Here is a 14,421-nt window from a genome sequence, read left to right on the forward strand (position 1 = left end):
GGTTGAGCTGATGACTCTGTGCCTCATGTGAAACAACTGAGCTGATAGTGCTAACTCCTTCTGTGATGACAGCCTCCTCGGATCTGATCTGCTGAACTGGCTGGTAGTCTTCATCTTCCACTTCCTTGTCCACCCCCTCACTCTCTGATGCGGGTCCTAAGTGTGTTCTAAGCTCTATGAAGCACAGGAAGAGAAAGCACAATTTTACAGGCATGCGTTCTACACAAGTAAGTTGAAGGTTTTGACAGGATCAGAGCTGCTCATTTTTTTTTTTAAATCCAGTATTTTTTATTGGAAATTTTCAAGGTACATACATACCAACAACAAAACAAAAAATAAACAAATACAGAAGAAAGAAAATACAGTCGCAAATATGTCAATATCAAATATAAAATATTGGTTAAATTGTAAGACACCAGTATCGCATAATGATAACATTTGTACAATACTTAATTAGGAATATACATCGTAAATACTCTTGCATACGTACTCTGCAGAGGCGGGGCTCTGCTTTTTGTTATGGACTTTATTATTGTTATTATGTAATCCAGGGGAACCAGACCCTCATGTATTCGGGACATCATGACTCGAGGATACAAAATAAAATGGAGACTCCACCCACATGTACCATATATTCTCAAACTTTGGCAAACCCTGCCTGCTCGTGTAAGCAAATCTTTCATGCCCTATAGTGGCATTAACCAGGATTTTCCAACTCTTAATTGTGGGACTCGTCGAGGCTAACCATAAGTGGGCTATGCTAACCTTAGCCACCATAAACAACTGGGAAATATAAATTTTTGTCAGCTTGTTGACCTTTCCCTTCAGACGGAGCCCAAATAAACAGGTGGCCGATGAACTAAGTGGGACTTCAATTCCCGTTTTTTGAACACATCGTATGACTCTTCGCCAGAAGTTTTGTATACAGGGACATTCCCAAATGAGATTCCAGAAATTGCCATTTTTCGAACTACATTTTGGACATTTAGAAGTGCTATCGGGGCGGAACTTAGCCAGCCTAATAGGAGTCAAGTAGGCCCTATGCAGAATGAACACCTGTATTTGCTGGAATTTTAATGATGCTGTGTAGCCACTAGTGCTATCCATGACCATCCCCCATTCTTTGTCTGTTAAGGGACCAATATCTATTTCCCATTGATTTCTCAGGTCATTCAAGTCATTTACAGTGGATTCATACAAAAGACAGGAGTACATACATGAAATCAGACCCCTGTTGCTCAAAGCCTGTAACTGCTTTCTCAGTGGGGCTCTGGCAACCACTGGTGGCTCCCCTTTGAATTGTGTGTACATGGCATGTCTCAGTTGGAGGTAGGAAAAGAACATTGTTCTAGGCACAGAAAATTCCCTGGACAACTGTTCAAAAGATTTAAGAACATTTACTTCATATAGTTGACCTACAGCCACCACACCATACCGGGACCACCGCCTGGACCCCACCACTGTGTCCAACTCCCTCAATCTCCTCGCCCCCCAAATAGGAGTACATGGATCTATATCTATGAATCCCACAATTTTATTACTGACTGCCCAGATCTTAATTGCCTGAATCAGGAGCGGAGAAGCCTGTGGGCCGAGCCTCCCGGACAACAGTGACTGCAAAGGCGTATGATTGGCATTGAATTGATGAACTAATATCCAGTGTAGATCCTGGTAACCCGGATCGGAAATCCATGCCTTAAGGTGGGTCAGTTGAGAAGCAATATAGTACAATTTTAAATTTGGAAACGCAAGACCACCACTAGCCCTGGACCTGCACAACGAGCTGAGCTTAACCTTGGCCCTCCCCCCTCCCCAGACCAGAGAGGTCAAATAACGGTCAACACTGCGAAAGAAAGAGGGTTGGATATATATAGGTGATTGCTGAAGTATATATAAAAACCTTGGCTGCACCACCATCTTAATTAAGTTTAAGTTTATCCTGCCAGCCACAGAAAGAGGGAGCTTCCTCCACACATGTATTTTTGATTTAAGATATTCAACCTGAGGCTGTAAATTTAGTTCCATAAATTCTGAGGGGGTGTTGATCCACAATCCCAGGTACTTAAATTTTGGTGTCCACCTCAGTTGGAGATCTTTTAGTGGAGTAACTGGACATTTCCAACCTACTGGGAACACACTGGACTTATCCCAATTAATTTTCAGACCGGAGAATACCCCAAAACAATCAGCCACCCTCAGGAGAGTACCCAGAGACTCTTTATGGTCAGCAAGGAACAGCAGCATATCATCAGCGTATAATGCCACCTTATCCTCCCTATGCTCTGATTGAAGTCCCTTAATATCTTTATTGTTACGAATAAGACAGGCCAGTGGTTCTATTGCTAGTGCGAACAAAGCAGGAGACAATGGGCATCCCCGTCTAGTGCCTCTTTCCAATTTAAATAGCTGGGAGAGGTGGCCGTTCACACATACCCGAGCTACAGGATGTGAATAAAGTAACTTAACCCATTTTATGAAATTGGAACCCACCCCGAAATGGGACAACACCTCCCACAGGTACGGCCACTCCACCGAGTCGAACGCCTTAGCCGCGTCGAGGGATACCACCACTTCGCTCTCCTCAGGAGGCGACCGCACCTGTAGGAGGGTATATAACCTCCTAAGGTTAATAGATGTGGACTTGCCCGGCATGAACCCAGTCTGATCCGGGTGAATCAATTCCAACACCACCCTATTTAGCCTCAGTGCCAGCAGTTTAGCCAAGATCTTTACATCACACGTCAGGAGTGAGATCGGGTGATATGACTCTGGGTACAATGGATCTTTACCTGATTTAGGTATCACCACCACCACTGCCTCCGCCATGGAGGGGGAGAGGGCGTTGGCCTCGCACAGCTCGCCGAGTGTTCCCAACAATTTAGCTACAAAAAAGGATCGATGTTTTTTATATATTTCAATGGGTATGCCATCTATTCCAGGCGCCTTTCCATTAGGGAATGACATAATGGCCATATCAATCTCTTCTTCAGTAAAAGGAGAGTCCAAATACTCCCTACTAGCCGCAGAGAGTGTGGGAAGAATAATAGCATCCAAGTATACTTGTAAGGTGGCCAAATCATATTGAACCTGTGACTTATATGTACTAGCGTAATATTTGTAAAAAACCTCAACAATATCAGGCATCAGGAATTTCTTAGCCCCACTTTCATCACAAATAACTGGAACAGCCGCATTAGCCCTCTCAACCCTTGCCAGGTATGCCAAGAAACTGCCATTTCTGTCTCCCTCAGCATACTGCACATGTTTAGAGAAAAGAAACTTACGTTTAGATTTATCAAACACATAGTTTACCCACTCCCTCTGAGCCACCTGCCAAACACATCTTGAGGCCTCAGTCCTACCCTTTATATATTGCCTTTCTGATAATTTGCATGTGTCCTCCAATTCTTTTTCTTTATGTCTAGACGACTTTTTTATTTCCGCCACACTAGCAATTAATGTCCCCCTCAGAAAAGCTTTAAAAGTGTCCCACACCATAGTGGGTCGTGCTGTACCAGAGTTATCCATGAAAAACCCTTCCCACTGAGCCACCAATGTTGCCCCTGTACCCATCAAGGAGAGCCAAAAGGGGTTCAACTTCCAAAAGGACTGACCTCTGACAATAGCAAAGTCAATATTCAGAAGAAGAGGCGAGTGATCAGAAATTCCTCTAGCCTTGTATTCCACCCCCCGTACCGCCGGCACCAGAGAGTGCGACAGCAAAGCCATATCAATCCTAGAGAATGCATTGTATGATGTAGAAAAACAGGAGAATTGCACCTCTTGTGGATATCTTAAGCGCCAGACATCTACCAAGCCCAACTCCCCTACCAGGGCAGCAAAGGCCGACACAGAGTCACTGACTGCAAGATTTTGTTCCCGCCATCTATCTAAAGATTTATTCATCACATTGTTAGAGCTGCTCATTTAGAGAGTAAATGTGACCTGTAATCTGAATTAACTCCAGCTCGTAAAGGCCTAAGTACTGATTTATGTAGATTTAGTTTTTAAAAAGAAAGTGTCATGAAAAAACGTGCAATTATTAAAGATTACGGCATATACAGGATTTACTGAAATGCAGTGACTGCATCTTGTCAAAGTGATATATATGTACTGTAGCATTGTCACCTCTGTTGTCCTATTACGTTCACTTCCTGCGCTCAACCTATGTCACCAGGTATTATACTGCTAGAGCTAGATGTGATTATGACACTGCCTCGCTCAGGATAAATGTCAATTTATATTCACAGTGTAAAGATGGAAATATCCACAGCACTCTATGGGCCTTAGGTAGAGTTGGACGCAATTTCCGTCTAAAACGCATGCATAATCAGAGTCTTAAAGAGATACACTACAACTAGTATACTGAGTAGGCCGTATCTCACCTGATTATCAGGTCATATCTTACACCAGGGGTAGAGCACCCGCAACAGATACGTTTTTGACAGGTGATTTACATCACATTTACTTGAACAGACTCTTACTGTACTTGGCCTGTGCTTGCACACTCCTTGCCTCCCCTGATCCACCATTAAATGCATAAGGAGTCCTATACGTAAGATGCGACTGACTCTGCATATAGATGCAAGCATAAGTCTTTTTGTGTGCATGTAGTGACATTTGCATTTTACGCTGCGCAAATGGATTGTGTCCAACCCTACATGAGGCCCTCTATGTTCAACACTGCTGATTGATAAGTTCTGCATAGTATCCATGCAGCTGTTCAGCACCTTTTTAACCAATCGAAGGACATATGCAAGGGACATAACGGAGTCTATGCACCACCTGTTGCACCTGCTGTATTGCTGCCAGCCCTATATGCTACTTGCAGCTTTTGACAGCTGGAAATCTTCAAGAAATCTGTTTTTGTGAAACCCTCAAGACAAAACCTACTAATCTCAATAGGACAAAAAATAAAGTTCAGAAGAAAAGTCTCATGGTTGGCACCACCACAAGATATTAGCAGTAGGGTAGCCCTACTTGCATCATGAGGGGTCCACAACATGGAACACTGATTTGGAAAGAAGACGTAGCATCTATACATGAACAGACTTTTCTCCTTTTGCTCTATAAAGCGTGGATACTCCTAACTCTGGCAGGAGGCCTTGATGCTACTTCTACCTGACACCATATACAATGGCCTGAACTCTATTCCTACATGATTCTCTTCATATTAGTAGGCAGTAGCAATTTCTAACTTCTCCATGGTCGTTTCTCCATCTCCTTAGACAATACTGCTGTAAGTTATTAAATGCTTTTAAGCCCAGCTAGTAATTGCTAATGCACTGATATATAGTAATGTATGGTGACACAGAGTTAAGAGTTTGTACCCTCTCCAACCATTATTTCAGAGTCTCCATTCATTACTATTTATCTGTGTTTAAGCAAGTAAGTGCCATGCTTTATTCACAGGTGACATTACGCTTAAGTGCAGCCACTGGTTAAAGACTTAGGTGTATATAGCAACCAATCAGATTCTAGCTGTCATTTATTAAGTACATTCAACAAAATGACAGCTAGAATCTGATTGGTTGCTATAGGAAAAATCTTCACTTTTCCAAACCCGCAGTTTAGTAAATCTAGCCCTTAGTCAACTAGATCAGCTTACTGAACAAGTGCTAGCAATGAAATAACTTGGGTATAAGCCTGACTGAAGAGAGGAAACATCCTATTTCTACTAAAGAATTCCATGAACTTACCAGGAATGAGGATAGTAACTGCTGCCTGTACTGCTCGCCGAATGATATTATCCATAGCAAACATCCAGTGAGGCCGGATTAAGTGATTCCTTAAAACTTTATTAACCTGTTAAGATATTTAACCAACAAATAACACATATTATATTATATGGATGTGTTAAAATCCTCAATTTCACTGGACTTAAAATACAGACATGTAAAACAGTATCTTTGGAATAGAAATTTCTGTGAATTTAGCAAATACAAACATTAATCTCTTCTCATACTCCCAACTCTGATAAACACAGCGGCCAGAGCGAGACACTCTAGCTTTGGTGGGGGGAGAGGAGAGATTATGGGATATGCTATAAGAAATTATATTATATCAGTACAAGCCCTGTGATATCACGTACATAGTGAACTGAAATGACGTGATAGAAATGATTTCATTTTAATGTTAATGAACAGACTCCCCCGACGGCTGCTCTCACGTAAGAATACTAATCCAACATTCTTCTGATTATTTCTTCCTATGTAACAAGTAATAGTTAATAGGTTTCTATTGCATTTGGGTTTCAAAAGCAAATAAGCTCAGTAACAGACTGCAACCATTTAATGTCATTTATGGGACATTTATTATAGTATATATTGATTTTCATGGGTTTAGCTCTATAAGATGATTAGCATCATGATAAAGGAATATGCATGTTTACCAAGCAATAGAGTATAATATAATCTCTAAGGAGAATGATCCATTAACATAGACTGTTAGCTGCTGACTGCATCCTTTCTCTCGGTTGTTGCTAACTGTTGTTATAGGAAAGTAGCATTAGGACCACTCAAGATCCACTACTGGACTGTCCTGTAGACTCCTGGAGAGTCTGGTCTAATATTGTACTTTGTAAAATGCTTTGATATTTCATTGACAACTCACCGCATCTTGAAACCCAAACAAAACCAGCTGAATCTGATTTATAGATGTGCTGTCAAAATCGAGGTCCACTTTCAGCTTGGAGATGGTGGAGGCCATGACTCTGTGCTCTGGGGACCGGATGAAGTCCCTCAGGATATTGATAATTTGTTTGATGTGGGTTACTGACAGTTGCACTTCTTCTGAGCTCTACAGAACAAATGTGGGGGAATAATCTTTCTTATATATTCAAATATAGTAGACAACAGTCAAATACCCGATCAGTAGTATTGTTGGTAGTCAGCAGCTTATTAAGCAGACTCCATATACAATGTTGGTAAAGGTTATATAATGCAAGAATGGTTTATTTTTCAAAACGCCCATAAAATAAAAATGATCTGCGTTGTTCCCTACATCCCTGCTTTGTGCTGTTAGAGGATCCAGCTCCTTCTGATATCTAACAGTCTGCGGATTCCATCTTACATTCATTCCACATGACACTGACTCTGTCCATGCACACAGTCACACTCGTCCCCTGAAAAACTCTGTGCTGCTCTAAACATTCCAATGATCTGATGGGCTACATTTGGTTACAGCTACACCTACTTAAGACTGAGCATAGCTGGAGGTGCATGAATGAGGTCTGAATATGAATAGGTTCTCTGACCATATCCAACCACTGGTGTTGCACCATCCTTTCCTGTCTGAGAGGACTAAATATTATTTTTACCTGCATGAGACATTCCTGCAGATTTGAGGACACTTTATTCTGTTCTTCCTTAAGGATTTTGTAGAGTATTGCACGACGTTCACTGTCCTTTCTTAGAAGGAACAGCCCAGAATCCCTCTCATCAGGAGAAGGAGGGGTACTTCTATCTTCTGATACCGAGCCATCGTCTGGCACGCTGTGTAAAGAATCAAGATGTGGGCTTAGGAGGACATATAAAAGCTAAACCAAATATTTTGTTCCTTCTCTGATTTATTCAAGTAACATAATAGTGGGATGACAAGTAATGAACATATTTGCATTCGTTTTCTGTAGTGCCATAGAAAGTCTTCATTTTCCAATTGTTCTAGGACATTGGTCATTAACATTAATGTATTCTATTTAACTGTGTGCATGGACAATTAGGAGTCTAAGATGACAATCACAGTTCCTATATAAACAAATTTAATTTATGATATTTTTGAGTAGATGACACACGCTGTAAGACGTAAGGAACATTATATAATCACATACATTTATGTTCTCAGCTATTCAAATTATGGCTTCAGACTCATTCCATGATATTCCCCTGATTAGTGTAACATTATATAGGGAGAGTGAGAGTAAAATGCAATCATTTAGAAAGATATGGGGTCACCAAGTCATGAGCCCCTGGGATTGTCACTTTACAAACCTACTGTGTACTACTAACATACTAATCACTAATCAGATTAAAATTTCAATAGTTTGTACACATCCCCAATATCATATTCATTAGAATTTTAAACAATCAAACACTTAATTCATTCTTAACTGTTCCCCCCATTCACTGCAGTGTGTGAAAATGATCTGTTAGTGTCAGTACAGTCCTATTAATAACATGGAGGTTTACCACAGCTTGAGTTCAGGACCTCAGCTCTTAGGAGCTGGTTAAACGTCGTTTCAGAGGTTATATTTTCTTACAAAGGCCAGATTCCATGGATATATGACAGATGAAGACCCAGAATGTAGGTGAGCAATAAAGAGGGTAAATGAAGGTACTGTAGGGGTGTTTTTATTTCAATTAAAGTAGTTTTAACAGCATTGTGTGTGTCTTATTTGCATTTACACTACAGGTCCCAGTGGGCCCTGGATGCCCAAACAACTAATGGCATCCTGGACATGCTGGGACCTGTTGTGCACCAGGGACAAAATGCATTTTTACAATTAAAATCTTATTATAACCCCACACCCACCGTCCAGGGGTGTGGGAAGAGTCCCAGTGCCATCAGGGGAGGGTCACATTTCTTCTACAGACCCCAACTCCTTAGCGAATCCAGCCCTGTGCTCACCAGCCTGGGGCTGGTTATCATAGTGCCACCTGCCCTGGGTGGCAAAGCCTAGTGCTGGTAATATTAAAATTGTGTGTGTGTGGGGGGGGGGGTTAGATAGGTCTCTAGGAGATATTGTGTCCGACGCTACATCAGGACCTAACAGAAACTGATATTGAAGACATTTCGAGTACTTTACTAATAGAGAATGGACATGTAGCTTCTTAGTCTCATATTTACATTCAATGTCACAACTACCTTACATCTGACAAAAGGCTAACGTAGTTGGCTCATCCAGAAACATTATGTGAATGTTTCTCTGACATTATCTGGTACTGTGAGTTGTAGTTAGTAATGGTGAGAATTGTAAAGGAAACTTCATGTCTTGTATTATTATCAAGTTTAACTGCAGTGAGTCTGATGTACTGTATGTTAATGCTGCAAAGACAGTGAATTCATCCACATTCTGTGGAACTCTTATGCACTACTTTCCAAATCTTAGATTTAGATGCTGTAGAAGTGCTGCAAAAATAAACACAACATGCTCCTGGCACAGAGTAATGTCGGACTAGGAGCTGAGCAGGTAATAGAGTAGTCAGTAATAACTTACCTCAGTAAATTGGAAACAGGAGTTTTGTTGGAGGGATTTTCAGAACTAGATCTTTTTGTCTTTTCAAAAAACAGTTCATGTTTTGCATCCGAGTCAGGAGATACTGATCCATGCTCACTGCTACTGCTACCTGCCAATTCCCCGGGCACAGGCAACGGCAGAGATGCACTTCGGTTATAATCTGCAATAATGACACTCTGGTCAGTTTAAACTCTGTGGGCCTGTGGTGGAGTCGGACAAACGTTGGGTGTAATTTACCATCAAACAAGTTCCCCATAAAAATAGTACATTTTCGGCCAAATGCCAAGTCTCATGCATAGCATATGCGAAGGTTTACACCAGAGAAACTTAAACTCAGATACACTTACATCCAACCTCGTCACAAACACAAGAAAAGTTTGCTTAAAAAAATTTTGATAGTGAAAAAAACATTCCCTGTTAGGTTTGGTTAAATACAAAAACCTCTATTAAAAATCTGATATAATATTGCTTCTGGCATACAAACAAAAGTAGTAAAAAATTATTTTTAGAATATGCCCACAAAATCATATAATATATGCATGATCAATGGAGAAAGCACTTCGACCATCATCATAAGCTTGTATTTGCACCAGCCCTCAGGCACGCATAAAGGATACGGCTCTGACAGTCGTATCTGTGTCTCCGCCAGGACTGCATATGTTTGCAGTTAGGCAAACATGCCCTTCTATTCAGCCTACGTTAGACCACCCCTTACCTCCCTTGTCCCACCTCTCCAGTTACAAGTAGGCACAAGTGTAGATCCGAGCACGTCTGCATAGGTGCATACACGTGTACATGTTTGTGGATTTTATGCAAACGGGTATACATCCAACTATGCATCAGGCCCAGTCTATTTATTAGGAGAACTGAATGTATTGTTATAAATTTGATTGAATATATCTGTCTTAATCCATGCCTTCCAAAATGGCTCATTTACACATGGAGATAATAAAACCACATAGGTCAAGTGCAAAGTTTTATATATGATCTTTTAAAAAAAACAAAAAAACATAAGTTGCACTTACAGAAGTTAAGTAAAGGAGCAGAACAAGTGAAGTATCACTCTCAGAATTAAGTGTGAACCTGGTTATCCAGAGTCTGCGTTCCCATTAGGAGCAGTGTACAGATTTCGTTAAGCCTGGATTAGACTAGGTTTACTACCTATCTCATTGTGAGCACTCAGTGTCCACAGACTGGGATCTTCTTAATCATTTGCAGGTTTAGGTTTACCTAATATCACAGTGTATAATCTTATGCAATTACATGTACAGCAAAAACAACCACTCACATATTAGCTTGGATAAGTCTAGTGAATGAAAATGATTGGTTGCTGGGTGTGTACGGAGCAGGGTTAAGGAGGATGACCTTTGTGCTGTTTGCTTCTTGTTATTTTAAATAAAGCTATCAAGTTGCTGAGTGACATCACTTTCTAAATTCTCATAATTTGCATATTTATTTGAATGCTTAGATATCAAAAGTACATGTGATTCCTTTCAAAAGAGCCAAGCATGGATGGGAGTGTATTAGCACATACAGCACTCATAATACAAGATATAAATCTGACCATTTAAAATATATGTTCTCAATAACATGAATACCTATATTGTGCAATAAAAAAAAACAACAACAACAATAACCAAGATAAGCCTACAGCTGCCCGGTCAGGCATTTTAGAAATGACTCAGGCTGCATGGTTGCATTGTGAAAGATTCATATGAATGTTGCATGTTGGCATAGTATCATTTGCTAGAAAACAACATGGAATTGAACTTAATGTGACTTGTGTATGTCATGTGTGTTGGATATAAACAACAGACCTTGTAACCCTAATAAGTACACTACATACAAGTCATTACTCTAGCATGAGAAATGGAATGTGAGAAGTTAATCAGCAGCGTGAGGAAGGTAACATAATGATTGCATGTCAGCATCTCCCATACCCACTTCACATGGCGAGGGATTGTTAATTCAGTGGTATATGCTTTGTTCAAACTGTGTGAGGGTTGAAACCAATTACACATGATCGGATTGATGACAACTTCCTCTTCCCACAGATATAGGTAACCAATGTGAAAGACACAAAGCTGTTCCCTCTCTTTCAGCTCTCTCTCCTCTTCCACACACCCAAGCCCATATTCCCTCATGCCACCCTACACACCCCATTAATCTACACAATAAATAATGGAGTTCAGTTCAGGTATAGTGTAGACTCAGAGAATGATTGATATTGATAGATGTGTAAGATTGTTATGCTGTGGCTGATGTATGGATTATTGGGAGCAGTGTGATGTAATTACTGGGAGAAGTGTTGCTATGTAGACAATAAGGTGAGTGTGGAAATGTATATATGAGTTTGATACATTACACTTGGTGAATTGATAGTTTGTGATACATGACATTCATATGAAGATCTATTTGGAGCGTGTGATACATGTAAGTTGCTTATAAGACAATATGGAGACTTGTGATGTTTCATAATATGGTGTCTACATATTGTGTGCAATAATGAGAATTTTAGTTGGTACTGTGTGTAATAATGAATCTATAGCATCTGTGAGCATTTGATACATATAGTAATGATAATGATACTGTGATTTGTAGTTAGTAATGATGAGAGCTGTGGTAGTGTTGTGTGAAATATACATAATATACACACACACAATATATATATACACACACACATACTGGCAGCCATAATACTGTATTGAGCAAGATATATATGAATGCTGAGCTAATGCTGGTAACATTGGGATTGTAGTGGAGTCTGTGATACATACAAAACACATAATTAAGGTACATATACACATATATAGAACAGGTAAAACATTCAATGTGTTGTACCATATTACCAACAATAATAGTAATAATAATTGATGTATTGTACCATTTGTGCTACACTGTTTTATATTATGTGTCAGATTGTTATTTAATATCATAATGCCAACAAGAATATATAACATCTCAAATGAAGATGCATATGTGTGTAATCTTTCCTGATGTAAGTATCATTGTCCTTATGTATATTTGTGCTGTAAGAATGTATAGTAGAATCTGTGTGTAAGTGACTGGGAGATTATTATAAGATTTGAATGTATGATTGTCCCACCTCTAGGATACTAGCAATGTATATATCTGAATGTTCTATAGTGATACATACGTGTAACAGAAATTTAAGCAGAAAAGTAATAGCAATTTTTGGCTAACTGAAAACGACCTATGTGGTTAATTAATGAGATTAGTTCTTAAAAGATGTTTAGCATTTTTAATTTGCTATTAGCCCCTCAGAGCAATTAGCATATCCTCTTCACAATATCCAAGATGCATAAAATCTCTATATGATGGAAATGTTGGTTATTTTCAATTGCATATCTCATTATTTTGTTTCATGAAATAAACATATTGATCACATTTTTAAATACAAGTAGCAATCAAAACAATATATGGCATATGTTTTTTTTAAATGGATGGTACTTTTCCAGTAAATATAATACAAGATAAATAAGTTAAATGAAGTTAACTAATTATTCAGCGTCTGCACTTTGATTTATATTAGCCAGCCGTAAATTACCCTTTCTTCACCAACAAACTGTAAATGAACAAATATGCAGTAGCCCATAGCACCCAATCAGCAATTAAGCTTGACAATGAGAGTAAGGGGGAAATACAATTCAGTTCCATCCAGTCTCCGGACAGTTCACGGAGATACATTGAGGTCACGTTCAGGCTGAAATCTCCGCTCACTTTTCTTTGTGCACCATAGATGTGTGCAGAATAATGAGCAGAGATTCCAATGTGTACAGTCGGACAACGAGGCGAAGGGCTGCATTGAATCTGCTGCTAACTGTTTGGTCTCTGTTAGTAAATAACTCCTAGAGACTGGAAAGCTACCTGATAACGATCATCATAATTTTATGGAAAGATCTGTACAAAAATGAGAGTTTGGTTACATCTCGGTAATCTCAAAGTATTTCATTACTTTGGATTTAACACAGCTAATGCTAAGACATGCCAGGAACAAAGCTTAGGTCCAAACAACGTACAGGATTGAAACTATACTAATTGCGTTGCTAAAAAAAAATCTTTCACCAAGGGATATTTTTATGAAAATGATTACAGTAATCTTGGCGATTATGGGAATCTATCGGAATTAGAGTTACAAATCCAACCTATCACACCGGTAATACTTGGTAGCATTCATAGTCTGGTTCTGACCGCTATTGTACTTCTTTGGGACCAGTGAACTTTATACAGTAGATCAAGGTAAACTGAATGTTACATTCTTTTGTAGAGATTATACAACTACTTCTCAATGTATACTTACACTTTGGGGTAAATGTGCGGTTGGAGTGTGCAGGGTAAATTGGCATAAATTTACCAATAATAAAGGCTCACACTCCCATTGTGCATGAAATGTCCCTAGTCCTAAAAAGTTTTGTACATCATTGTCACTCCCATTCTGCCATTGAACTGCTCATATGTCACATTTTCTACAATATGACATATAGGGGCGTATTCAATTGTCGGCAGAAACGCAGAAAATCCCGCGGTCCGCGCACTATTACCGTTATTATGGTAATGCGGGAAAAAATGTTAATACGTTAATTTTCTCGCTGGATTTCAGCTCGCAGCTCCCTGAGCTGAAATCCAGCTAACTACTACCGTAATAACAGTAGTAGTTTTTACGCAGCGGGACTTCCGGAGAATTGAATATGCCCCATAAAGACCCAATGTTCTGGCAGAGGTACATGTTTAGCTGTATTTCCCGCATATTCTGGAAACTAAAGCAATGTTGGATCATGTCCTGTTATATTTATAATTTGTTAAGCAAACAGAAGAAAGTAATTGTGAGCTATTCTAAGGTCATATGCTAATTCCCATATGAGCAAAACATTGTCCTGGATCACAACGGATGGGATAACAATGGGAACCTACCTGAGGGCTTGAATGCAATTTTACTTTTCTTGCCTTTGTTTGCTTGTTTCAGAAAGAAGTCCCTCAGCAGGTCCGCTGCTATTGTACGCTTTACAGGGTCCGGCTCAAAACAGAGTAATATAAACGCTCTGGCCTCTGCCGACAGGGATTCGGGAATCTCTGGGTGGATTTTAAACATGCCCACCTGTAAAACACAAACCGTGCAGCATAGACCAGGCAGCAGTTCAGTAATAAAACATGAAAGGCTGTCATCA

The 14,421-nt window shown here is 39.7% G+C and overlaps 1 protein-coding gene across 1 annotated transcript in view; it reads right to left on the reverse strand.

The window, feature by feature from the left end:
* Positions 1-14,421, reverse strand: part of MAP3K15 (mitogen-activated protein kinase kinase kinase 15) — a 122,741-nt gene that overhangs the window by 11,822 nt on the left and 96,498 nt on the right. The window contains 6 exon segments of the mRNA XM_075196539.1: positions 1-174; positions 5,700-5,805; positions 6,613-6,798; positions 7,319-7,493; positions 9,215-9,395; positions 14,168-14,351. The exon segment at positions 1-174 is cut by the window's left edge and continues 34 nt beyond it. Coding sequence (XP_075052640.1) covers positions 1-174; positions 5,700-5,805; positions 6,613-6,798; positions 7,319-7,493; positions 9,215-9,395; positions 14,168-14,351 — 1,006 coding nt within the window.

Source organism: Mixophyes fleayi, chromosome 2, assembly GCF_038048845.1.
Source record: "Mixophyes fleayi isolate aMixFle1 chromosome 2, aMixFle1.hap1, whole genome shotgun sequence".
Classification (NCBI taxonomy): domain Eukaryota; kingdom Metazoa; phylum Chordata; class Amphibia; order Anura; family Limnodynastidae; genus Mixophyes; species Mixophyes fleayi.